The 26681-nt window shown below is 34.0% G+C and overlaps 1 protein-coding gene across 6 annotated transcripts in view; it reads right to left on the reverse strand.

Moving 5' to 3' along the window:
* LOC109461292 (zinc finger protein 287) overlaps positions 1-26681 on the reverse strand; it is a 117657-nt gene that overhangs the window by 44584 nt on the left and 46392 nt on the right. The window contains exons 2-8 of one of the 6 annotated variants that reach the window (XM_074320336.1): positions 25599-25690; positions 25023-25109; positions 23487-23552; positions 21342-21532; positions 20757-20883; positions 19257-19352; positions 154-11327 (exon numbers count right to left, since the gene is read on the reverse strand). In XM_074320336.1, the coding sequence (XP_074176437.1) occupies positions 9109-11327; positions 19257-19352; positions 20757-20826 (2385 nt within the window). In that variant the 5' untranslated portion in view covers positions 20827-20883; positions 21342-21532; positions 23487-23552; positions 25023-25109; positions 25599-25690 and the 3' untranslated portion in view covers positions 154-9108. Of the gene's footprint in view, positions 1-153; positions 11328-19256; positions 19353-20756; positions 20884-21341; positions 21533-23486; positions 23553-25022; positions 25110-25598; positions 25691-26681 lie in introns of those variants that run through there. The other 5 variants (XM_074320335.1, XM_074320337.1, XM_019757403.2 and 2 more) reach the window with 5 other exon arrangements.

Consider the following 26681-nt stretch of genomic DNA (forward strand, 5'->3'; position numbering starts at 1 on the left):
GGTAGGTTATAGCTATTGAATTTACTATATTTAAAATTAAAATGCAAAAAAATAAAATATTTATCTTAAAAAACAATGAACTACATGCTATTGAAAAAATATTTTTGATAAAAATAATATTTTCAAAACAAAAAATCAGTGCAAATAGTAGTATTACATTTTTGCAAATCTCTTTAATGTCTGACTATATTAGTTTGCGAGGGCTGCCATAACAAAATACCACAGACTAGGTGGCTTAAACAACATAAACTTACTTCTCACAGTTCTGGAGGTCAGAAACCCAAGATCTAGGTGACTGCAGGGTTGATTTCTCCTGAGGCCTCTCCCCTTGGCTTGCTGGTAGCCACCCTCTTGCTGCCTCTTCACATTGTTGTCTCTTTGTATGTGCACCTTTGGTGTCTCTCTGTGCATCCAAATCTCTTCTTCTGAAAAGGACACCAGTCAGATTGGATTAGAGCCCATGCTAACAGTCTCATTTGAACTTATCACCGCTCTAAAGGCCCTATCACCAGAGTCATATTTTGGGGTACTGGCAATTAGGGCTTCAACATATGAATGTGGGGAAAACACAGTTCAGTCAATAACAATATCTGAATAGAATATAGCTGAATTCTCAGATCTCTTTCATTAAGTTTTTTGCAACATCACGTCATGTAGTTTCTGAAAAATACCAATCTACTCTCATGAGAAAAATGAGAGTGAATGGGTAAATAATGTTTTAGAACTATTATGAAAATTGTTTTGAGAACCACTGCTCTAGGGTAACCACTGAAATAATACATGAGTATATAATTGAATAGAGTAGAAAATGAGATAATGAAAAATATCTGATGAATCCAAAGAAAAACCAGGAGAAATAAAAGAAGAAACAGATAAAACAAATAGAAAATAAATAACAAAATGACAGACTTACACCCAAACATATTAGTAATTATATTAAATATAAATAGATTAAACATTCCAATTAAAATACAAAGATTATCCGACTAGATAAAAATAAGACCCAAATATATACTGCTTACAACAGACACACTTTAAATACATGGACACAGGTTTAAAATAAAAAGAATGGAAAAAAGTTGTACCATGTATATTTGTTTTCTACTGCTGCATAACACATTAATGCAAGTAGTAGCTTAAAACAACTACTTATTAGTGTACTGCTCTGTAGATCAGAAGTCCAAGCATGTCGTTGCTGAATCTCTGCTTGGGTTTCAAACATCAAGGAGTCAGCTGGATTATCTGGAGACTGGAGAAGAATCTGCTTTTGAGTTCACTCAATCTGTTAGCAAAATTCAGTTCCTTGAAGTTATAGGACTGAGGTCCCTGTTTCTTTGCTGGCTGTCAGCCACAAAGTGCTCTCAGTTCCTAACTGATGCCCACATTCTTTGTCACATAGCCCCTATATCTTCAAAGCTAGCAATGAAGAATGTCACTCACACTGAATCCCCTCAATATGTCAAGTCTCTTTGACCTGAAAGAAGTCCATAATTTTAAAGGTCTGACTCAATTAGGTCAGGCCCACTGAGGGAAATTTCCTTATCTTTGAGGTGATTTGGGACCTTAATTACATCTGTAAAATCCCTTCACAAAAGCAGCTAGATTAGTGTTTGATGGAATAACTTCAAATTTCTTGCATACCAAGGGCTGAGAATTGAGGGCCCATTTAAGAATTCTGCTTAAAACACCATGTGTACACACTAACCAAAAGAAAATTGCTTGGGCTATATTAATATCAGAAAATTAGAATTTGTAACAGAAAATATTACTAAAGATAGAGAAGAATACTTAACATTAATAGTCAACTCAACAAGATATAGATATAACAATCCTAAATTTATATGCATTGAATAATATATTTCAAAATATTTAAATCAAACTGCTGGAAAAAGAAGAAAAAGGTAAATCCACAATCATACAAGTTGGAGATTTGAAGACCCCATTCTTAGTAGCTGGTAGAACAAGCAGAAAAATAAATCACTAAGAATATAGAAGATTTGAAGAATGCTACTAATGTGATCTAATTAATATTTATAGACTATAACATCTCACTGCAGAAATTTTGAGTGGAAATTCTTATTTCCACACAATTTTCATGTGAACATTGAGTATTTACCAAAATGCTGGGCCATAAAGTATCAACAAATTTCTAATGATTGAAATAATACAGTTTGTTCTTTGATCACAGTGGAAATTTTAAACTAAAAAACTGTAATAAATAAAGAGAAAACCCACATATTGTCTAAAATTAAGCAAAACATTTATAAATAAATCAAGGGTTAAGGTAGAAATGACAATGGCACTTAGAAAATATTTTTAATTGAATGATAATACAACATATTAAAATCTATGAACCAAAAAATTAACTAAAAAATGGATCATAGACCTACATATAAAATCTAAAATCATATAAATTCTAAAAGAAAACATAGGAGAAAATACTTAAGGACCTTAGGGTAAGTGAAGATTTCTTAGGACCCAAAAAATGTGCTCCATAAAAAAGAAATGTTAAACTGATATCCTTTAAAATAAAAACATCTTCTCTTCAAAAGACACCACTAAGAAAGTTGAAAGGAAAGCCAAAGGCTGGAAGAAAATATTTGCAACACATATATCTGACAAAGGACTTGTCTCTAGACTATATCATGATGGTGATGATGATTATAACAATAACCTAATTTAAATGGGCAAAAAATTTAAACAGATGCTTCACAAAAGAAAGACATAAATGGTCACTAAACACATGAAAATGTTCAATACCGTTCATCTTCAGAGAAATGAAAACTAAAACTATGAAATACTACTATACATGTTAGAAAAACTAAAATTAACGACTTATAATATCACGAGTTGGCAAGCCTAGGAGGAAAACTCATACATTGTTGGTGGGTTGCAAAATAGTACGAACACTTTGGAAAACAACTTGGCAGTTTCTAAAATTATAGGTTAACCATATGACCCAGAAATTCCAAACTTAGGTATTTATAAATGAAAATATGTCTGCACAAAATTTGTTCATGAATGTTAACAGCAAGTTTATTCATAATAGCCCCAAACTGGAAACAATCCAAATGTCCATCAATGGGTGAATGAATAAATTGTGGTATATTGATACATGGGAAGTCAACCATCAATAAAAGGGAATGAAGTACTAGGTAATACACACGTGAATGATCTCAGAATTGATGTTGAGTAAAAGAAGGTAGACACAAAACAGTATATAATTCCATTTACATGAAAATATAGAAAATAATATTTAATACATAGTGACAGAAAACAGATTAATGGTTTCTTGGAGTTAGAGGTGGTGAGAATTTTCTGGGAAAGGGTACAAGAAATTTTTTGGGTGATGAAAATATTCCTTATTTTAGTGGTGGTGATTTAGTGGTGATTTTAGTGGTGGTTATACAGATATGTAAATTTGCCAAAGTTTATTAAAATGTAAAGTTAAATTTGGTACAATTTATTATTGTGTCAATAAAGGTGACAAAAACCTCTATTGGATAAAACTAAATAGGTACTTATAGAGGAATTCAGAATGTTAAATACAAATATAAGCCAAAAAGAAAGGTTGAAAGTTAATTATCTAAGATTTCAAGAATATAGGAATAAAACAACATCAGTGAATCATATTCAAATAAAGTGAAAAGAAGGAAATAAAAGAGCATGAATCAATGAAAAAGAAATTAGCTGTATAGTAGTTGAGGTGGTTTCTTAAAAAGATTAATAAAGTATTAAATTCCTAGAAAGCCCAATCAAGAAAACAAAAAGAGGGCACACAAATTACCAATGCCAAGACTGAAAAGGGAACATCACTTGAGATCCTACAGATATTAAAATTTAAAGAGCAGATATTATGAATTATTTAAGAAAATAATTAAATATTTCAATAATATGATATGGACAAATTAAAAACTGACACAAGAGATAGAAAATCTCAATAGTCTTATGTTTATCAAAGTAATTAAATCTATAATTTAAAACTTTCCTACAAAGAAAATTCCTGGCTCAGATAGCTTTACTGGTGATTTTTACAGAAAACATTTATGAAAAACAATACTAACACCAGTAATACCAATCTTACACACACTCTTCCAGAGGACAAAAAAAGGAAGCAAATCTCAATTCATTTTATGAGCCCAGCATTATTCTAATACTAAACCTTTACAAACCTACTACATTTTGGGAAAGAAACATACAAGACAATATGGACACAGACATAAACTCCTACAGAAAAGTTTGAAAATCTAATTCAACAATATATTTAAAAGATACTGTATAATGAGCAGTTGGAATCTATTCCAGGAATACAAAGTTGCCTTAACATTCAAAAATCAATCCACACAGATGAACTTTGGGGACATTATGCTAAATGAAATAAGCCAGTCCCAACAAATGAATATTTATATGAGATACCTAAAGTAGTCAAACTCATAGAGACAAGAAGTAGAATGGTAGTTTCCAGGAGGTACGGGGAGGGGGATACGGAGAGTTATTGTTTAAGGGGTATTGAGTTTCAGCTTAGAGAGATGAGTTTTGGATATGGATGGTGGTGATGGTTGCACAACAATATGAATGTAATCATAACACTGAACTGTACACTTAAAAATGGTCAAGATGGTAAATTTTATGTTAAGTGCATTTTATCACAATTTTTAAAATTAAAAAAAATCTATCCATATAAATCAACCACATTAACAGACCATATGGTCATCTCAATAGTTGCAAAAATATGTATTTGATGAAATTCAACACCTGTCCATGAAAAAATATCTCAGCAAACTAGGATTTAAGGGGAATTTCATTGATCTGATAGAAATTATCTATAAACAAATTTATATCTCATTTCACACCTAATGGTAAAATGTTTAAGGTTTTCCTTTAGATTTAGGGAAAAAGGCAAAGATGTCCATAATCACTACACATGGAGGTCCTAGGCAGCATAATCAAGTTTTAAAAAATGCTATAACGATTAGAAAGAATGAAGTAAAAAGATGTTATTGCAGATGTGTACAGAGAAAGTCCAAAAGAATGAACACATTATTAAAATTAGCAAGTGAATTTAGCAAGGTCACTGGATATAAGGTCAGTTTAAAAAAATCTATTACATATAATATATACTATACATATTATAAATGTAATGTTATGTTATATATACTGTAACAATATACTATATGTACCAAAAATCACAAAAGATGATAGTATTTATAATAACATCTAAATATCAAATACATGGGACTAACCTAATAAAAATGCTCAAACTTTTACACTGAAAAAATATAAAAATTGCTGAAATTACAAGATATAAATGAAAAAGTGTAGCATGCTCATAGATTGGATATCTCAATATTGTTAAGGTGCCCATTCTCCCAAAATTATATAGCTGATGCAATGCCCATGAAAATCCCAAATTTTTGGCATACAGTAGTTGAAAAAAATCATTCAAAAAATATATGAAGATGCTAACGACCTAGAATTGCAGTGACAATTTTGAACGAGAACAAAATTAGAAGACATATACTGCCAGATGCTAAGACTTACCATGTTTCCCCGAAAATAAGACCTAGCTGGACAATCAGCTCTAATGCATCTTTAAATATAGAGCAAAAATTAATATAAGACCTGGTATTATATCATATTATTATATTATAGTACTACAAGTCTGTTTTCACTAAGAACCTTTTGTGTTCAATAGAACAATGAAACAGGATAATCTAGAAATACACCCTCACATAATATGATCATCTGATATAGCATAAGGGTACCACTGCAACCCAAGAGGGACGGGAGACGATGGTCTGTTCATTAAATGATGTTGAATAAATCGTGTATGTGAATGGAAAATATTTTGACCTTTACCCCACACCATACATAAAAATTAATTTCAGATTGTAGACCTAAAAGTAAAAACAGTAGATATGCAGAATAAAATGTAAGAAAAAAATCTTTATGACCTTGGGTTAAGAAAAGATTTCTTAAACTGGGCACATAAAGCACTTATAAAACAAATGACTAATTACTCTTCATCAAAATTAAAGACTTCAATTCATCAAAAAATTTATTTAGAGATAAAAGGCAAGCTGCAAGATAGGGAGATATTTGTAATGCAAGTATCTGAAAAATACCTTGTACACAGAATATTAAGGAACAAAAGAGTTTCCAATAAAAATATGGGCAAAAGTCTTGCACATGCAATTCTCAAGAGGATATTGAAAAGCTGATCAACACCTAAAAGGGGTCTCAACATTATTAGTCCCTAAGGAAATGGAAATTATACCTATGCTGAGATAACAAATTACACACTAGAACCAGGCTTTTGCACCTTACCACTCCTTTGAAACTGCTGTAGTAAAGGTGGCCTGTATCTTCAATGGACACTTTTCAGTTTTTAAGTCATTTGAACCTGCTGACCATGCTCCTCTTCTTGAAATGCTTGGCTCTGAGACAGGGATCGGAGGCTGGGTTTAGGTGTGGTGAGAGTTAGGCGGTAGAAAGGAATAGCCAATAGAGTTGACATCGTCAAGTCAACTGTTTGACAGCAGGGTTTAATTTTTCCCCCCAATTACAGTTGACATTCATTATTATGTTTCAGATGTACAGCATAGAGGTTAGACAACTATATAAGTTACTAGGTGATCCCAATAAATTTAGTACCCACATGACACATACATAACTGTAACAATATTAACTATATTTTCTATACTGTACTTTATATCCCTGTGACTATTTTGTAACAACAGCAGGGTTTTCTAAGGGTAGTATTTCAAGGTCTAACCCTCAAACTTTCCGATCAGGAAGTAGTACATTGTATCCAAAGAAGATGAGTCTCTTGGCAAGTTAATAAATTTCACTATCAAAATTCAATCAGAAGTGGTCATTTCAACGACAATGTCAAATTATTCATTTATGATGGGAGATAGCTCACATCATTCATCCAACATCTTCTTCCCAATGTTAAATAGATATTTGTCTATTGTATACATTGTAAGAGGGGTATTTTTCTTTCCTTCAGTCTCCATTGAAGCATAGCTCATCATGCCTTGTCCTTTTTGGATACCAGGTCCACGGTGTTAGAGCTTTCTAGTATCAGGTCCACAGCCTCTGGATTCCCACACTGAATCTAGGACTCTCTTAGTATTCCCAGAATTTCCACGCTTTCATTGTGGACTTGGGAGTTCCTGGCTATTTCCCCTCTCTATACTCCACAATGTTCTGTGAGGCTATACACAGAACTTTTTACCACGACCTTTACTTTTGCACCATGTTGAAAGTGGAACTTCTCTCTGAGGCTTGTGGTCTTCTCTATAACCTGGATACAAGTCTAGATATTCTTGGACACGTTTTCCAGCTATACGAAATTTCTATTATCTTTTCCAAATGAAACAGGGTGGGAGGAGTAAGGTGTTGGGTAACTTCTTTGGAATCAAGGCAGCATCAAAACTAATTCCCAAGTTCTTAGATCCATGACCGCCCTTCCCCCACCAATGCACATCCAGTGCCTAGGGTGATTCCTGGTATATAACAGGTGTCCAATAAATTAGCTTTTTCCTGTTTATGTAAATATTACATGCTTATTAGAAAGAAAAACTTAAAAGTACAGAAAAGCGCAGGAAAGTCAAAGAAACAAAAAATATCTGATACTTCCCCAACTCTGAAGTAACCATCGTTAATGCTTTGGAGACTATTTTCATTCACGGCTCTCAAAAGTTCACACAAATATATAGTTTTACATATAGTTTTATACCATACATGCTGCACTTACATTTTTATTTTTTCCCAGTCTTTTCCCCTACTTATCTCCCAACTTCTCTTCTTCTCCTCTCTTCAAATTAACCAATATTAACAGTATGGTGTATATTCTTCCATATTTGTTTCTGTGCTCATCTAATCACATAATACACATAAATACATAAGTGGGTTAACCATTTAACAAAAATGAAATATTGTACACATACCTACTTGTAATAAAGCAATTCCTTGTCATAAGTTGTGGAAAAACCTTGAAATCAACTAGTGTACATATAATTCATTTTAAAAATTACTCTCATACTATTCCATATACCAGGGTATATCACAATTCATCCAACCATTCACCTATTAATGGCCATTTATTTTGTCTCCAGTTGGGTTTCTTCTTTGCCTCTACAAACAATACTTCAATAAACATCCTTATTTCTGTTTATTCTTTGCATTGATGCTGTTAATTATATAGGACAGATTCCCAAAAGTGAGACTTCTGGGTCAAAACATTTAAAAAGTTTTATTTAAAAAATTAAATGTGTATTTCTGGACTGCTGGTGGAAATAAAAGTTGATATAACCTTTTGGTAAGAGTACATGGTTTCCCAAACCCCACTAACAAAAGATCTCTAAATTTGCTAATTTCATGAAGTGAAAGTTAGATCTGATTGGATGTTTTAATTTGCATTTCCCTGAGTTTTATTTAGATTCATAATATTTCACAGGTTAGTGATCATTTGGAGTTGCTTTTCTATCAATAGCTCTCCAGTCCAGATGGGTTAAAGACTTCAATGTAAAAAATAAAATGATCAAAATCTTAGAAACAGATTTAGGAGACTATGTATAAACTAGGGGTTAAGGAGACTCTTTTAACTAAAAGAGTAAATAAAGAATTTTAAAAAGAAAAGGTATACTTTACAATAAAAATTTTTTAAAAAAATGTGGTGACTTCTTTTACCATATAAAAAAAGTACAAAGACAAATGCTAGATTAAGAAAAACATCTGCAACGCACATGACAAATGATTAATACCTAAAATACATAAAGAGCACCTCCAGATTTATAAGACAGACAAATCAATAGAAAAATAGCCAAAAAATATATAGGCAATTCATTGAAAATAATTTGTTAAATGAATAATGTATGAAATCTGGATGAAAGTTTTCATTTGTACATTTCATTCTATCGTGAGTTTTCTTATAACTTCTAAGATTTAATATGATTAAATGCTTTTCCTCATACATGTTTATAGTGTCTTTTATGGTGTATTTTCTGGCAAATTGCTTCTGAAAGTCTTCCCACATTCATTAAATATACAGTTTATTCTTCTTCTTGTGGAGTAGACATCTGGATGATGATTTATTATTCTCTACATTAACTGAGGTTCTCTTTGATGTATTTTTTGATGTACAGTAAGGCTTGAGCTACTCCTGAAGGCTTTTCCACATTCACTACATTTATAGGGCTTTTCTCCAGTATGCATCCTCAGATGTACAGTAAAGTCTGAATTAGTTCTGAAGGCTTTTCCACATTCTTCACATTTATAGGGCTTCTCCCCAGTATGAATTCTCTGATGTAGAGTTAGCTGTGATAGAGTAATACAACCTTTTCCACATTCTTTACATGTATAGGGTTTTTCTCCAGTATGTGTTCTCCAATGCACTGTAAGGTATGAACCCCTCCTAAAGGCTTTTCCACAGACATCACATTTATAGGGTTTCTCTCCACTATGTATTTTCTGATGTTCTGTGACATGTACCATCTGACTAAATGCTTTCCCACAGTCATTACATTTAAATGGTTTCTCTCCAGTATGTGTTCTCTGATGGGTATTAAATCCTGAGTTACTTGTGAAAACTTTCCCACATTCATTACATTTATAGGGTTTTTCTCCAGTATGCCTTCTTTGATGCACAGTAAGCTGTGATGTATTAGTGAAAGCTTTCTCACATTCATTACATTTATATGGTTTTTCTCCAGTATGGGTCCTTTGATGTACAATAAGGTATGACTTAGTCCTGAAGGATTTTCCACAATCACAGCACTTATAGGGTTTCACTCCAGTATGAATTTTCTGATGCTCCTTGAGATTTACCATTTTGGTGAATGCTCTCTCACAGTCAGTACATTTATATGGTTTCTCTCCAGTATGAATCCTTTGATGTACAGTTAAGTGTGATTTTATTCTGAAAGATTCCCCACATTCATTACATAGATAAGGTTTCTCTTCAGTATGAATTCGTTGATGTATAATTAGAGATGAAGAACGCATGAAGGCCTTTCCACATTCATTACATTTATAAGGTTTCTCTCCTGTATGCATTCTGTGGTGTACAGTAAGGCATGAATAATTAATGAATGCTTTCCCACATTCATTACATTTATAGGGTTTTTCTCCTGTGTGAATTCTCTGATGTTCTGTGAAATTTGCTATACGATTGAATGCTTTCCCACATTCATTACATTCATAGGGTTTTTCCCCAGTATGAGTTCTTATATGTACAATAAGGCTTGAATTGCTTCTATAGGCTTTTCCACATTCATTACATCTAAAGGGTTTCTCTCCAGTATGAATTCTCTGATGAACGTTAAAAATTGTGGTATTCTTGAAGGATTTCCCACACTCATTGCATTTATATGGTTTCTCCTCAGTATGGGTCTTCTGATGTACACTAAGATAAGACTTATTCCTGAAGGCTTTCCCACAATCATTACATTTGTAGGGTTTCTCTCCATTGTGAGTTTCTTGATGTCGTGCAAGTTTTGATTTATCACTAAAAGCTTTTCCACATTCACTACACTTATAGGGCTTCTCTCCAGTTTGAATTCTCTGGTGCTGATTAAGGCGGGCACACTGGCTAAAAGATTTTCCACAGACATTGCATTGATAAGGTTTCTCCTTAGTATGAATTCTCTGATGTACCATAAGCGATGAAGAAGCAATAAAGGTCTTTCCACATTCGTTACATTTATAGGGTTTTTCTCCAGTGTGAATTTTTTTATGTTGACTAAGATATGAAGGCTGACTGAACATTTTCCCACATTCATTACATTCATAAGGTTTTTCTTTAGTGTGAGTTCTCTGATGTTGAATGAGTAATGACCTATAACGAAAGGCCTTTTCACAGGTACTACATTTATAGGGTTTTTCTTTATTATTGTTTTTTCCCCCTAAAGTAAGTTCTGAAGTAGGCCTTACAGCTCTGCTGCCTTCTGTATCCTTGCAATTTTTCTTCTCCAAATGCGTATCTGTATTCAAATTTAAATTCTCTGTGAAATTGTCCTCATGTGTTTGGCATTTTCTATGGGGTTCTTCTGTGATAACTCCTCGTTCTGGAAAAACGATAGACCCAAATCTAAAGCCTCTTTGACCAGTGGCAATTTTCTTGTGTATAACTATTCTCTGGCTCTGACTCTCCTGACTATTTTGCAGTCTTGATATCCTGTCATTCCATTTCCATAATCCTCCCATTCTGGAGTTCCATAGACCATTCTCTGCGAGTTTCTCTACTATAGTCTCCTGTAATAAATCTTCAGAGATATCCTCTATTACTATTGCATTCTTGGTTGCAGGTTTGGTCTCCAACTCTGGGGGGAAAAAGAAAAGTCAAATGAGCCCATGTCCTAAGTTGGGGAGCTCTCACTAAACTGAATACTGAAAAGGGAAACTTGGGTTGATAATAAATATGTGGTTTTAACTGCTTGCAAACTGGTCTTGTTTTCTAGGAAGAAAGAGGTAGAGTTAAGGGAGGCTGCTAGAGCAAAGAACGAAAGTAGTAAATTCAAGGAGTAGCTCCTCTATGAAAAAAAAAATCATTCATGGTAAAGCTCCTAGAATCTAAGTCTCTCAAATATTTCTTTTTTCATTCCGTTTAGTCAACTTGTTTAGAGAGCATTCTTCATAAGTTGTGACTACCTTGCTTCTCATTTACTCCACAAACCAGATATTTGCCCCCAACCATACTTTCTATCTTTCTATTTATTTTAATTCTTTGCTGACTAGCTAATTTTTCTTTCTTTTTAAATTTTTCATTCTTTTTTTTTTTTGGGGGGGGGAAGTGAGGGCATTCTCAAATTTCCCTGTCACAGTAGCTATTCAAGTCTTTGTTACATAACTTTTAAAAAAACTTTTAGGGAAAAGGACACTAACCTTTCAGAAAACAGGCTGAACTACAAACTAGTCAAAATTAATTTTTGTGGTTATTGATATTTCAAATAGTGATAATTATTAGAAATAGTTTTATAACCTTTTTATGTCTTGAGAACATTTCTGACAGTTTGTCAAAATTCATTTTTTGCATATGCAACTTAATATTTCACTTTTTAAAACCTTTTATGCTTTTATATTTCTAATTCATTTATAGGTAATTGTATCTAAATACTTAAAAAGAAATTAGATCAAAATCTTTTGTGGATAGAATGGTTTTATGACTTTAAAACTTATGGTATGGACGCACAGGGCTGGTCCAAGACTTGAATTCAGGGCCAACAAAGAAGAAAACCCTATAATGCAAGCATTAAAACTTAGCTCATTTAAATGCCTAGTTGAATCAAGGTGACTAAAGATTGTTAGAGCCTCATATCCTAGCAGCTCACCAAAAAACAAACATTAATCCTCTATGTAAAGAGACTACATAATCCAGAACCTCAAATTATTGTTATAGGTTTTCACATGCAGTGCCTGACAATGAAAAATATCAGGCATACAAAGACATAAAAATAATATGAGAAAAAACTCAAGAACAAAACATAATAAAAATAGATCTAAAAGGGATCCAAATAATTGAGGTCTTAGACATGAACTTTTAAAATAACCATGATTAATATATTGAAGAAAACAAGACAAGATTAATAATGTCACCAAATAATTGGAAAGTATAAAATAAGAACAAAATGGTAATTCTGGAAAATAAACAAATTAAGAACTAAGGATAGGCTAAAAGCAGATAAGGCATGTGAAAGTGTTAGCAAAATGGGAAATAGGTCAGTAGAATATATCTACACTGAAGCACAGAATGATGAAAAACTTGAAAACATTATTTTAAAAAGCATATGAGACACAAAGGATAGAATAAAAAAGTCTATCACAGGTGTAAACAAGAGCCCTAGAAGGCTAGAAGGAGAAGAGAGGATGGGATACAAGCAAATTCAAAGAAATAATGCCCAAGGATTTTTCAAAACAGATAAAAAAAATATCAAGTCACATGTTCTACAAACCAAATGAATTCTATGTAGGAGTAATACAAAGAAAACTATACAGTGGTAAAACTGTTGAAAATTAAATCTTTTAAAATTTTAAGGCACACAGTGGTAAAACTGTTGAAAATTAAATCTTTTAATTTTCAGCCAGCAGTGGCAAAAAAAGACATTTCCTTCAAGGAGTGAGAGATCAGAGGTTACAAATTACAGCCAAATCCGGCTCACTGTATGTTTTTGTATGGCCAGGAAGAATAGTTTTTGTATTTTAAAATGGGTGAAAAATATACCAAAAGAATAATGTATTGTGACACAGTAAAACTATATGAAATTCAAATTTCTGTGTCCATAAATGAAGGTTTAGCAAAACACAGCCATATTCTTTGTTTAAAATATTGTCCGTGGATGCTTTTGTGCTATAATGAAGAATTGAGTCATTGCTATAGAGACATTAAAGTCCTACAAAGCCTAAAATACCCACTTCTCACAAAAGGTTTGCTAACTCCTAAATCAGAGAGATGGCTGACTTCTCAACAGATTCTATGTAATAAGACAGAAAACAATGGAATGATACCACCAAAATGCTGAAAGAATATAAATGCCAACCTAAAATTCTAAATTTACCAAAAATATCATTTAAAAATAAAGGCTAAATATCCCATAGTCAACACATTTATAAACGTATCTCCATTCTTAACAACAACCATCTCATTTTGATTCATAACCTGAAGTTCAACATGATTAACTAAAGCTCATAAATGACAGATCCAGGTTTGAATCCAGGTGTTAAAAGTGAGAACTCTACCTTCATTATAATCCTTGTCATAATTGAGTATCACCATGGTTCCAGATACCTATGCTCACCAGGCCTCTTATTTCTTTAGTTCTGGTGGCTAGAATCCAGTTTCTTAATAGTCTCCAGCCTTCCTCCCTTAACTTCCCATGTGCTGAAGGTTCTTATTCAGTTTTCCTATCTCTTTTCCTTTTAGAGATGGGCCTTTTGCCTCCAAACACAGCTCAGTGGTTTAAAATATACCACCTAGTCAGACATCTTGCCTTGTAGAACTTCACTATTATGTCAGACTCTCAGAGGTAGACATTGTGTTCTTACTGGATTTTCCTGAGGCCTGTGCCCTTGGAATTACCCCTCTTTCAACTTATTTCCAGGTTGTGGTCCCGTCTCCTTTTCTCTGAAGCATAGTGACAAGAACACAGACTTAGTTATACATATTAATTTCCAAATACCAGTTGTGACAATAATTGTACGCATTTTACTGCTTTGAGCTTCAGTTTCTTGCTGTTAAACAGAGGTACATGTCTACTATATAGAGTTATTTTAAAGGTCACATTCAATGAAATTATATAAGTAAATTTCCTAGAAGAATGCCAGTAATAGATGTCTAATAAATTGTGACTGTTATTATCATTGTTACAATATAATTTTCTTAATGTATGGACCCAAGTTATTCGGGGAAAAATAAGTGTCCTTTGGCCAATGTGTTTTGTCATGCCTCCTTGAGATATGAGAAATACAAGCATATTAAAGGTATTGAGATATTTTTTAGTAAATTTACTAATATCCCACATAACACACAGAATAAACTTTGGGAAACCTTGTCCTCAGAGAAGTCATCCATTGTCTTCCATTTGCTCTTCTGAATATGGAACCCATGCCACAAGCACCAATATTCTATTAATTTATAGTGGCACTAGAAGTTACCATAAAATAAATGCCATGGGTCATACTAGTAAGATATGCCTGGTCAAAGTCAAGAACACTGACTAATGATGAAATGTCTAAAGCAAATATATCTTGACAAAAATTATTTCAATTTTAGAACACAACAAGTTAAAAGAATGAGGTTAAATAAAGACATATTTAGGCAAAAAGAAAAATGGAGAGAATATAACACAAGCAGATTGCAATAAAAGAAAACATTAAAGGGCATTCTTTAAGCAGAAAAAAAATAATTCTCGGTAGAAGCCCAGAAAAGCAGAGGAAAAAAAATGAAGAGAAAGGTCAGGTAAAAATATAGGTAAATCTTAATGAATATTGACTGCACATAACATTAATAATAATGTCTGATGAGATTTGACATATATAAACGGAATTAAAATATACAACTTCAGTAACATATAAATGAAATGAAGTCAAATGAAATAAGCTGTTCTAAGATACTTATATTGATTAGAAAGAGGGAAAATCTATATTATTTGTTTGTTAACCACTAAACAAATAATTTAAAATTTATAATTATCAAGTGATTATAGAGGGAAATAAAATAAATGATATATCTAAAGGAAGACATGCATGGGGAGGAAAAGAATACAGAACAGGCAAAATATTTTCATAGTTAGATGGTAGATTTAAATATTACATAACTGTATTATGTACAAATGGACTAAATATCCTAAAAGATACAGACTGTCAGATCAGTTAAAAAAAAAACCTAACAATATGCTTCTTACAAGAGAAATACAAAATAAGAGTACATATAAAAGATTACAGTGAACAGATGAAAAAAGATATACCATATATACAATAACTAAAAGAGTGATGCTATAGTAATATTAATATCAGGCAAAAGAGACTTTACAGCAAAAATCATTAACAGAAATTTAAAAAGACACTTCATAATGATAAAAGGTCGAATTTGTCAGAAAGATATAATAGTTCTAACTTTGTATTTACCTAATAATGCAGTTTCAAAACACATAAAGGAAAAAATTAAAGGAAATAAAATAAGAAAATCTACAGTCATACTGGGGGACTTAAATTTTTTTTTCTCAATAAGCGATAGAATTAGCGGACAATTAGTAAGTACATAGATTTTAGCAACATAATTAACAAATGACATCTAGAACTGCACTCAGTATCTATAGATCACACATTTTTCCAACTGCACACAAAATATTTATGAAAATTGGCCATGTGGTAAAGCACATTTTAAGAAATTTGCAAAGACTGAAATCGTACAGAATGTTTTTTCTGACTACAGTAGCATTTAAGGTGTAACAAGATTACTAGAAAACTCCCATACGGTAAAAAATTTTAAAAAATGCTTCTCTAATGAATGTCAACTATAATTTAATATATAGTACATATATATTATATATTATATATATTATATATATAATATGTAATGTTTATTATTATATATATTATATATATATATTATATAATATATGTAGGATCACAGGATGTGGAGCACAGCATAGGGAATAGAGTCAATGGAATTGTAACAGCTGTATATGATGTCAGAGGGGTAGTAGATTGGGGAAGGGTGGGTTATTACTTTGTGAGGGGTGTAAATGTGTAACTATTACATTGTTTTGTACACCTGAAACTAATAAAAAAAAAAGAAGGGAAAAATGCTTCTCAATAACCTGAGGGCCAAAGACATCACAATGGAAATTATCAAATACTTTGAACTCAATAATTATGAAGGTACTACATAAAAAAGGGGTGACATAGTCTTGATAGCTTTAAATACATTAGAAAAAAAGAATGGCTGAAAATCAATGATATAAGTATTCAACTTAAGAAGTTAGAAAAGATCAGCAAATTAAACCCTAAGAAGGTAAAAAATAGTGAAATAAGAAAGCAATGAAATAAATCAAACACACAATAGAAATGATAAAAATTATTCTTTAAAAGCCAAATGAGACTGATAAACCCTAGCAAGACTGATTAAAAGAGAGAAGACAAAAAATGAATATCAGAAATGAAAAGGGAGATATCACTTCAGAATCACATAGCCATTTAAAAGATAGAGGAGAACATGCCAAAAAATTTAAATTTTAGGTTAAATGGATCAATTCCTAGATAAATGTAATTTACTAAACTGAAACAAAAAGAAATAGGAAATACAAATAGTTCTATAACTACAAAAGGAATAGAAGCTGTAATTAAACACCTTCCACAATAAAAACTTCAGGTCAACATGGCTTCCCTGGTGAACTCCATGTACTAGAAAATGTATAACTTTCACTCTTCTCTCACAATTTTTTATTGTCCTCACAATAAGCTCATGGCCTTACTTTGGCTCATGGCCATAATATTTTACTGAGAATACAGAAGCTATCATAATAAAATGCCTCTATCACCAGTCAACCTATATCTGCCTGCACCCAACTTCTCCATCTTTCCTAATGTTATAATAGAGGAGGTGGCTTCCCTGCCTATCAAATGTAAATCCCTCCATTCCCATTCTAGATTTTAATTCCCTTTCACCTTCTCACACACTTTAGTTCTTCAGTGATCCCATCATTGTCTTGTTACATCAATTTCTCCCTCTCCTTTGGGGCATCATTCCCATCAGCACTCAAACATGTCATAAGAACTCCCATCTCAAAAATATAACAAAAGAATTTTTTCTTAATCCCGTACTTTCCTCTAGCTACTGCTCAATTTCTATTTCCCTCTTCATGGCAGGGAGGGAACCCTTCTCTAAACAGTCATCTAAAGCTATCTCCAATGTCTACTTTTCATTCACTCTTTAAAAAATATATAATATTTGATATATAAAAACAATACATATAACACATATGCAAGTTATGGATGACATCATAATAAAATGAATACTCAAATGAACTAGAATCCACTTATTTTTTTCCATCTCCACTATCACCCTAATCAAAATTACTACTGTCTCTTGCCTAGACTATTCTTAATTGATTACCTGACTTATGCCCTTAAATTCAATTTCCATAAACAGAGTTATGAGTTATTTCCTCAAATTCCTTGATTAAAATCTTTCAGTGCCTTCACACTCACTTTGATTAAAATCCAAACTCCTTACCACAGTCTACAAATCCCTGAAGAGGCAATCTCCTGTCTAATTCTCTAATCTTATTCTATACCAGTCTCCCTCTCATTTATGCTGCAGTCACAGCAGCTTCCTTCGATTTCTAGAACACATTGCATTCTTTTCTGTATCAAGTTATTTACCTGGAATGCTCTCTTTTGCTCTTCCCATGGCTGGCTTCTTCTGATTGATCAAATTGCAGCTTAAATGTCACGTCCTCAGAAAACCTCTCTGAGCACACTATCTGAAGGAGGCACCCTCATTCTCCCTCCCAATTACTCTTTCATATCCCCCAGTTTATCTCATAGCTAAAAGTTATTACAACCACTATTTAGCTTGTTTTTGTTTATTTACTTGTTATTTATCGATTTCTCAAAATTTAATCTTCATGAGGGCAGGGACCTGGTCCATCCATCTTACTTACAGGAAACCTAGTATTTAACTGCATATATAGCGGACTCCATTTTAAAACTAATCTGCCTGAATCCCTGACCCCTCTCCCCTTTCCCTCCGGGTGGAGTATGGAAAGTGTACATTGACTCTGGGTTATTTGTGAATGCTTCCTCCTGGGCAAGGTGCCCTCAATGTTATCTCACCCCCATACCAGAGTCCCCAGTATCTGGTCCCTTTCCCCTTGAACACCCCTGTATTCCTTCCAGAGGCCTAGGTCCACTTCTTAGGTGGGTATAAAATGGTGGTCTTGTGGGTGAATGGGGCAGGGATCCATTTTGTCCTGCTGCCACCCAGGACTGTGTTTCTGTAAGTAAGTTTCCTATTAAAACTCTTTAAACCAACCAGCTATACTTGTGGGCTTTGTTCTTTGGCCTCTTGGATTCTTTCACATTTGGGGGCTGCTTTCCATACACGGCCTTTTTAGGAAACACTAACCCAGTGCACAGTATACAGATGTCAATACATATTGATTAAATAAATACAGTATTTTGATTCACAACTTATCTCTTGTTTGTATTCTCAATTAGTTAAGAACCTGTAGGAAGGGAAGACGGTTCCCCCAAAGCTACAGCAGGCTTATAAATGAAGTTAAATAATGAATAAGTAGGTTTAGCTTAAAAAAAAATCAGAGCAGATTCTCAAGAAAACATTTTCAAGAAAATTAATGAAGGAAAGAGATGTCAGATAATGAACAATTTACACAAATGGTTTAAACAAAGAAAAAATACACATTTAACTGGAAAGAATAGAACTGAAGGGGATATTTTATGCATGTTTGAAATGAAAAAGGAATAAAGGAACAATTATGAAAATCATGAACCCAAGAAAGCAAAATAGGATGGCATGGAAATGAAAAGTAGAGGACAGAGAGAGGGGGAGAGGGAAAAAGAGAGGGAAATGGAGGGAGAAAGAGAGGGAAGGAAAGAGAGAGAGAAGGAGGTATATGTTAGAATCTTTTCCTTTGAGATAGCTTTGAGCAAAGATAATCCTTCCTGCCAAATATTTCAGATATTCTGCTTCATCCACAGAATAAATCCCATCCTCCTGGTTATTAACTCACCTGCATAGGGGATTCTTGAAATTTCTCTCACTACCACCCATGGTCCTTTTCCATCCTCCAAATGAGCTATCATGTCTGGTTTGGAAACTGCAAGCCCTGTTCAGAGAAAAATAAATGGGATTTGATTGTGCCTATGAGCAAGAACTACTGCCAAATTCAGTCTCATTTCTTTCTTTTTTTTTTAAATAATATTTTTTTGAACGATTTTATTGGGGAAAGGGAACAGGACTTTATTGGGGTACAGCGTGTACTTCCAGGACTTTTCTTTCCAAGTCAAGTTGTTGTCCTTTCAATCTTAGTTGTAGAGGGTGCTGTTCAGCTTCAAGTTGTTGTCTTTTTCAGTCTTAGTTGTGGGGGACACAGCTCAGCTCCAGGTCATTTGCTGTTGCTAGTTGCAGGGGGCGCAGCCTACTATCCCTTGTGGGAGTCGAACCTGCAACCTTGTGGTTGAGAGGATGCGCTCCAACCAACTGAGCTATCTGGGAGCTCAGCGGCAGCTCAGCTCAAGGTGCCATGTTCAATCTTAGTTGCAGGGGGCGCTGCCCACCATCCCTTGCGGGACTCGAGGAATCGAACTGGCAACCTTGTGGTTGAGAGCCCATGCTCCAACCAACTGAGCCATCTGGGAGGCAGCTCAGCTCAAGGTGCCCTGTTCAATCTTAGTTGCAGGGGGCTGAGCCCACCATCCCTTGCGGGATTCGGAGGAGTTGAACTGGCAACCTTGTGGTTGAGAGCCCACTGGCCCATGTGGGAATCGAACCCGCAGCCTTCGGAGTTAGGAGCACAGAGCTCCAACCGCCTGAGCCACTGGGCCTACCCTCAGTCTCATTTCTTAATCTCCTGTGCAGAGTAGCACTATAGGAAGTTCTAGAGATGCACTATTCAAGATAGTTGCCAATGGCCACATGTGGTATTTCCATTTGAATTTAGTTAAAATTATGTAAAATTTAAAATTCAGTTCTTCAATTGGACTAGCCAGATTTCAAATGCTCAATAGCCACAAGCGGCTAGTGCTTGCCATATGGGACAGCACAGACATAGAACATTCCCATCATAGCAGAACATTCTATTGTACAGTGGTGTCGTAGAGAATTACAACGGTATCTCCATGAAGCTCAACACTATGACCCCAAGTTTGCTGGGATAACAGATCATGGGAATAATCTGAGTTTTTTTAAAAAAGGAACATATTTGTTACTTTCTTTTTAGAGATACTGGTAACTTTCATTTATGGAAGTCACTAGGAAAAAACGTTCATCCTAAATCTGAGGGACTGTCAATAATCTCCAAGATTCCAATGAAATATGTATTTCTTACTGTACAACAGGTGGATCATGTAGTTAAGAGTGAGGAATAGCATAACTCCCAACAATATGCTAAGATTAAGAGATTTTAATGCCTAAACTCGAACCCAAAATTCAGTTGAGCACCCATGAGGCCCTCTATCTTCAGCCCACCTGGTCACATGGGCAGATACATGAACACAGACGCTATCCTTACCCAGGGAGACAAGATTCCTGTAATTCTCTAGCATCACATCCTTGTGCAGGTCCCTCTGTGGAGGGTCCATCAACCTCCATTCTTCCAACGTGAAGTCTACAGCCACATCTTTAAATGTCACTGATTCCTAAAATAAATAGACTGTGATCACCCAGGGAATATGCAGTTAGATCTACTAGGCAGAAGAATTTACAGAAAACGGGGGGAAAACTCCAGAAATCAGAATCACCCAATGACTGTGGAAGTCACCCAGTTGAAACCTTTAAAGGATGTATGAATCTCCCCAGTGACAAGAACTTAAAACCACAAGAGGAAGCCCATTCCATTTTTAGAGTTTGACATAACAGCAGGATATATTTTTAATACTAATTCAAATCTGGCTTTCTGTAACTTCTAAATATTGGTCCTACGATATTATGGAGTCAAACAGCATGGCTTCCTCCTTCTCTAGAAAGTCTTTAAAATGTTTGATAACAGCTAGTAGTTTCCACCCAAATCATCTTTTCTCCCTCAAAACCCTGGCCTATATATATGAGGTCGGACAATTAAGTTCGCGAACTCATCCTAGAAAAAAATGCTACGTACCTCATTGCTGAATATCACTATGGTCACCTTCAAAGTACTCTTCTTGGGAAGCTATGCACTGACACGTGCCTAGTCCACCCTTCAAAGCAATTTTGGAACTCTTCTTCTGAAATGGCCATGAGAGCTGTCATCGTATTACTCTTGATGTCCTGAATGTCATCAAAATGTCTTCCTTTCAATATTTCCTCTATCTTTGGGTAAAGAAAAAAGTCACTGGGGGCCAGATCAGGTGAGCAGGGAGGGTGTTCCAATACAGTTATTCATTTACTGGCTAAAAACTCACTCACAGACAGTGCCATGTGAGCTGGCGCATTGTCGTGATGCAAGAGCCATGAATTGTTGGCAAAAAGTTCAGGTCATCTAACTTTTTCACTCAGCCTTTTCAGTACTTCCAAATAGTAAATTTGGTTAACTGTTTGTCCAGTTGGTACAAATTCATAATGAATAATCCCTCTGATATCAAAAGAGGTTAGCAACATCTTTGCAACAAGTTCGTGAACTTAATTGTCGGACCGCGTACATTCGTCAATTATTTCTACATACTAGCAATGAACATTCCAGAAAGAAATTAAGAAAAAAATCCGTTTAAAGTAGCACCTTGCCCAAATAAACATAGCAATAAATTAACAAAAAAATGTGTAAGACTTATATACTAGAAACTACAAAACATCACTGAAAGAAACTAAAGAATACCTAAAAAAATGGGAATATTCCAAGATTCTTTTTCTTGGAAAACTTAATATTGTTAAGATAGCAATATTCCCCAAATTGATCGATAGATTCAACATAAGTCCTATAAAAATTACATCTGCCTTTTTTGCAGAGATAGCAGTGTTAAAAATAATTATTGAAATATTGGTTCTATTCAAATTCAAATTAAATCAAGTTCAATACTTATAAGCAGGACGCAGAGTTTAAGGAAGAGCCAGAGAGAATTAATCTTCTGCCAGAGACTCCCTCTGTCAGAATCACAAAAATAAACCATATGATTTATTCACCATGTCCAAAATTGTGGTATTTTCTAAGGTTCATGATTCAAAGTCTGAAATCATTAATATTTTATATTAAAGTCTAAACTGTCATATGTTAAAGGACAATTTTAAGAATCGTTGGTCCAGTAATAAACCTCAAAAAATTTATGTATTAGACTGACTCTCAGAATGTTATTTTCTCATAAAAACAAAAAGAAAAATCCAGTTTTATACAAAACATTTTTAGAATAAAACCAACTTTCAAAGTATAATTTTCAAAAACTTAAAAATTCTAAAAAAAAAAAGCAAGGGGCTGAACTTCTCCTACATAAAAATTAAAACAAACAAACCATAATTCTCCTAAAAGTATAATCAACACATGTCAAATATTTACTTAAGTCATTAATGAGAGATAAACAGCTTGACAAGTTGGTTCAAAGAGATAAAAGAAACATACCTATAGATAGTGGAGAAAGAATGCTGGAATAAGATTGCAAAAGTAGATAGAAACCTGGTGAATATCCTACAGGACAATAAAATTGTAACTTTTGTGATTATCTTTCTCCTAGTAGAAATAATTTGTTTTTTTCAGTCTTCTACAAGTTAACATGTAACTTCGAGGGTCTGGATATTAATCAATAGTAAATACTAAATCAAACAACATAACTTTCCCTGCTATGTCATATGATCCTGAGGCTGATTAGACAACGGTCTAATATGACACTGAAAGGACATATCTTTTGCCTTATTTCTAACTTTTGTATAATTTTTCTTAACACAATTCATACGTGTTTGTTTTGATATTTTTTGGGGAAAATCAGGTGGATTCTGTGTTCACAAATAAGTAAGTGAGCTTAACAAATATGATGAAATAAAACGATCTAAACAAATTAAACTCATCTTAATATTCCCACTGATGTTGATGTATTCTTGGTATTTTTAACGGTATGGGGTCTTACAGTGTGATGCAGGAATCAGACTATGTGATATATTAGGGCTGCCACCACTGAGAAATGAAATTTGTCAAATTGATGCTACCAGCCCTGGGTTTACCAGCGCTATCAAGCAAGATGGTATTCATTGTGAACTTGCAATGAACTGGGAGCTGAAGAATTAGAAACAGTAAGAAAGGAGCATTCTCTTTCTTCCCCTTATATACAATGGTAGGTATTACCTTTACCAATTCTGATTCTTCTACCTGAAGATGAAGATCTTCGTCTGGCTGGGAAACTTCAGGATTCTGAGGGACAGGATAAGATCACTCAGTGAGAGGCTGCCTATGCCTACCGCAGAGCCTCAACCAGCACCAGCAGTTGGCTGTGGATGTGGTGTATATGGGATGACCTTTTACTCTGTTATTTAGGCCTGAAATTAAGGTCCCATAGTAACTAACATCCAATCATGATCTCCTTTCCTCTTGTTTGAAATAATAACAAACTCACATAAGACTGAGAAAGACACAACTGCATAGTTTTTAAAGGAGGCGTTTAACAAAGAACCTATAAAAACAAAATAAACTATAATAAGGGGACTTCAAATGCTATATAATTCTTCTTTTTCATATGGGGATGAAATCTATTTATCAGATAGGTTCTATCTTGCTCAAGAACATATTCAAAACCTATTAACACCATCAGTTTTCTACAGATGAATCATTACAATGTAGCTACACGTCTCAGTAGCTACTCAGGAAATATTTTCAGGGTCCTCTCATAACACTGTTTTCTTCCAAACCTTAGAAACTACTCGTATATCCCTACAAGGGCCTGATTTTATAAATGAAATGAAATTTTTACTATACTGTCTAGTAGTACTTAACAATTTCAGATTTTGTGCCATTAAAAAAAATATGGATAATAAAACTATTTACTTAAATTTCATTGAGGAAAATGTTATCTTAATTTTCTCATCCCGAGTTCTTATCTAAAAAAAATAAATATTCACCGTCCAGAGAATTTATGATGATTTGAACGTCAACTTCTGATAATCAGGGATAGGTTTGATCAGGCCAATACTAGAGAGACACTTTGGATCTACTAACCAAGTGTAATATTTTGGTTTTTATCCTTTCAAGGGTATATTTTAAGGATTCTTTACATGTTACACATCCTGGCTACAAAGAATAGAAGATCACTACTACAGGTTATTATGGATCATTACTATTAGGTTGGTGCAAAAGTAATTGCGGTTTTTGCAATTATGTTTAATCTTTTAAACCGCAATTACTTTTGTACCAACCTAATATAATTAATTCTGTCTGTTGGCATTACCTTTTTTCTGAGTTCATTTTAAAAAATCACTGCTTAAACACAACTCTTATCACATTAATACCCATCTCAAACACACATGCACACATGCATATATACACTTAAATTTCTTCAGGGAAACATTAAAAGATTCAGCTTAAATACCTAATTTCCAGTCCTATCTTTCACAATTTTCCATCTTGAATCACTAGCTCACCCACTGTTCTGTGCCTAAACTCCTTCCTCACCTTAAGAACCTTCACAAATACTTTGACAATCTAAATCCCTTTTGTAATTGGGTGCCAGCTTACACCTAACTATCCTCTTAAGCTTTCCATGACCAATTTAGCCCATACTAATGTCCCGTTTCTTTCCTTACATAGCACTCACCATCTCTGTCATATTGCTAAGCAACTATCATCCACCTAAATAAATTATGTAACTATTTCTTTTATATGCCTTACCTCAATGAGACTGTAAGCTCCCTACAGCCATGCACTGTGTCTTAAACATCTTCTTCTCTCCATGTCATCTATTAAGCTTGATCACTTCTTAATGGGTAGAAAAGAGGAGATCACTGAGAGTGGGCACAGGGGAATGGTCCCTATGAATTAAGAGTATGAGTGTGTGTGTGTGTGTGTGTGTGTGTGTGTGTGTAAACATATTTTTTCCTCCAAATTTTCCTAAATGAAATTTTCTAGTTGAAAAATATTCCAGTTTACTACCCCATAAATAACCAAAATTTCCTGGGAACAATACAAATTTTAAAATACTAATCAAAAGTAAATTTCCCAGAGTGCCTATCATATCTAAAGATAGACCAGATATTTTTTGAAAGATTCTATGTCTTGAAATTTGGTTCAATATGTCAACCAAAAATAGTGAATTTTCCTATAGATTACAGCCTTTACTCACAAATCAAACAATTTGATTCAGTTACCAGAGGAGTGTGGGTAAGGTAGAGAAGTCACAAGACTTCAGGAAAAGACATGTTCTCAAACCAAGCCAACAGGTCAGAAATAAAGGAAACCCCAACTTACCAGAGGTCCAACTGAAGAAACCACAGCAGCCATTATCTGTTCCTCTTTGTTCATCTCTGTAGAAGGAGTGGAGTCCTACTACAAAGACATAGCTGAGAAAGAGAAATAAACCATGAAAATCAATCCTGCCGTGGCAATCTCAGACTCACCAAGTAGGAATCTTAACATACAAGTGAGCATGACTTCCCTAAGAACACAAGAGGGACCCCTAAGATCAGGGAGAGAAAAAAAAATTCTTGCTCCCAGAGATTGTGAAAATTTTAATAGTATTAAATGTAGTCACAGCTAGCAGGCCAGACATTGTACAAGGAGCTTTTAAAATACTTTCTCATTTGATCTTCATATCTACCCAATGAGAATTATACATATAGATAAGGAAATTGAGGATTAGAAAAATTACTTATCCAAGGCCACGCATGACTCCGAATCCGCCTAAATCCAATGCCCATACCTTTTCCACTAAATTAACTTGCTTTGTGATGTGAAAAGTTGATATAAGTGGAGCTATTTTAAAATGGAACCAGAGCAGCCATTCCAGAGGAAATGCCTTATACATCTTGCTCCTTGAGCCTTTGGAATGTTTGAACTGGGTAAAATAACCTTTGGCTGGACCATATCAACATTGTCTTATAAATACTTGTTTGTAAAACCAACAGGAAAAGCGGACATCCTGAACACAAGAACTGATGACTATGGACATTCTTTAGAATCAGTAACCAGCCACATATAGCTAAAAAGGAACTCAGCTTGTTACCAGGAGTTGCATGGCCCCTTAATTAGGGACTTTGTTATGCTTAAACATGGTGAATCTGCTCCTGCCTTGAACCAGCACCTTGCTTCCCATAAGATTCAGTATGGAGTTTTTGCTCGATAAACATAGCAGAATTTAATCTTATCTTACAGATTGTCAATCAGTAGCTCATCTGAAATATTTGCAGTAATGAACTACTGTCTTCTGAAAAATAAAAATTATGTAAAGCAAGGCTATTATAAATTCAAAGAACATTAGAGACACATGATTTAAATAGATATGCGTGTACTAAAACTTAACTTTATTGAAAGTTATTTTCAAGGACACTGTTC

The sequence above is a fragment of the Rhinolophus sinicus genome, linkage group LG15, assembly GCF_036562045.2.
Source record: "Rhinolophus sinicus isolate RSC01 linkage group LG15, ASM3656204v1, whole genome shotgun sequence".
NCBI classification, from domain to species: domain Eukaryota; kingdom Metazoa; phylum Chordata; class Mammalia; order Chiroptera; family Rhinolophidae; genus Rhinolophus; species Rhinolophus sinicus.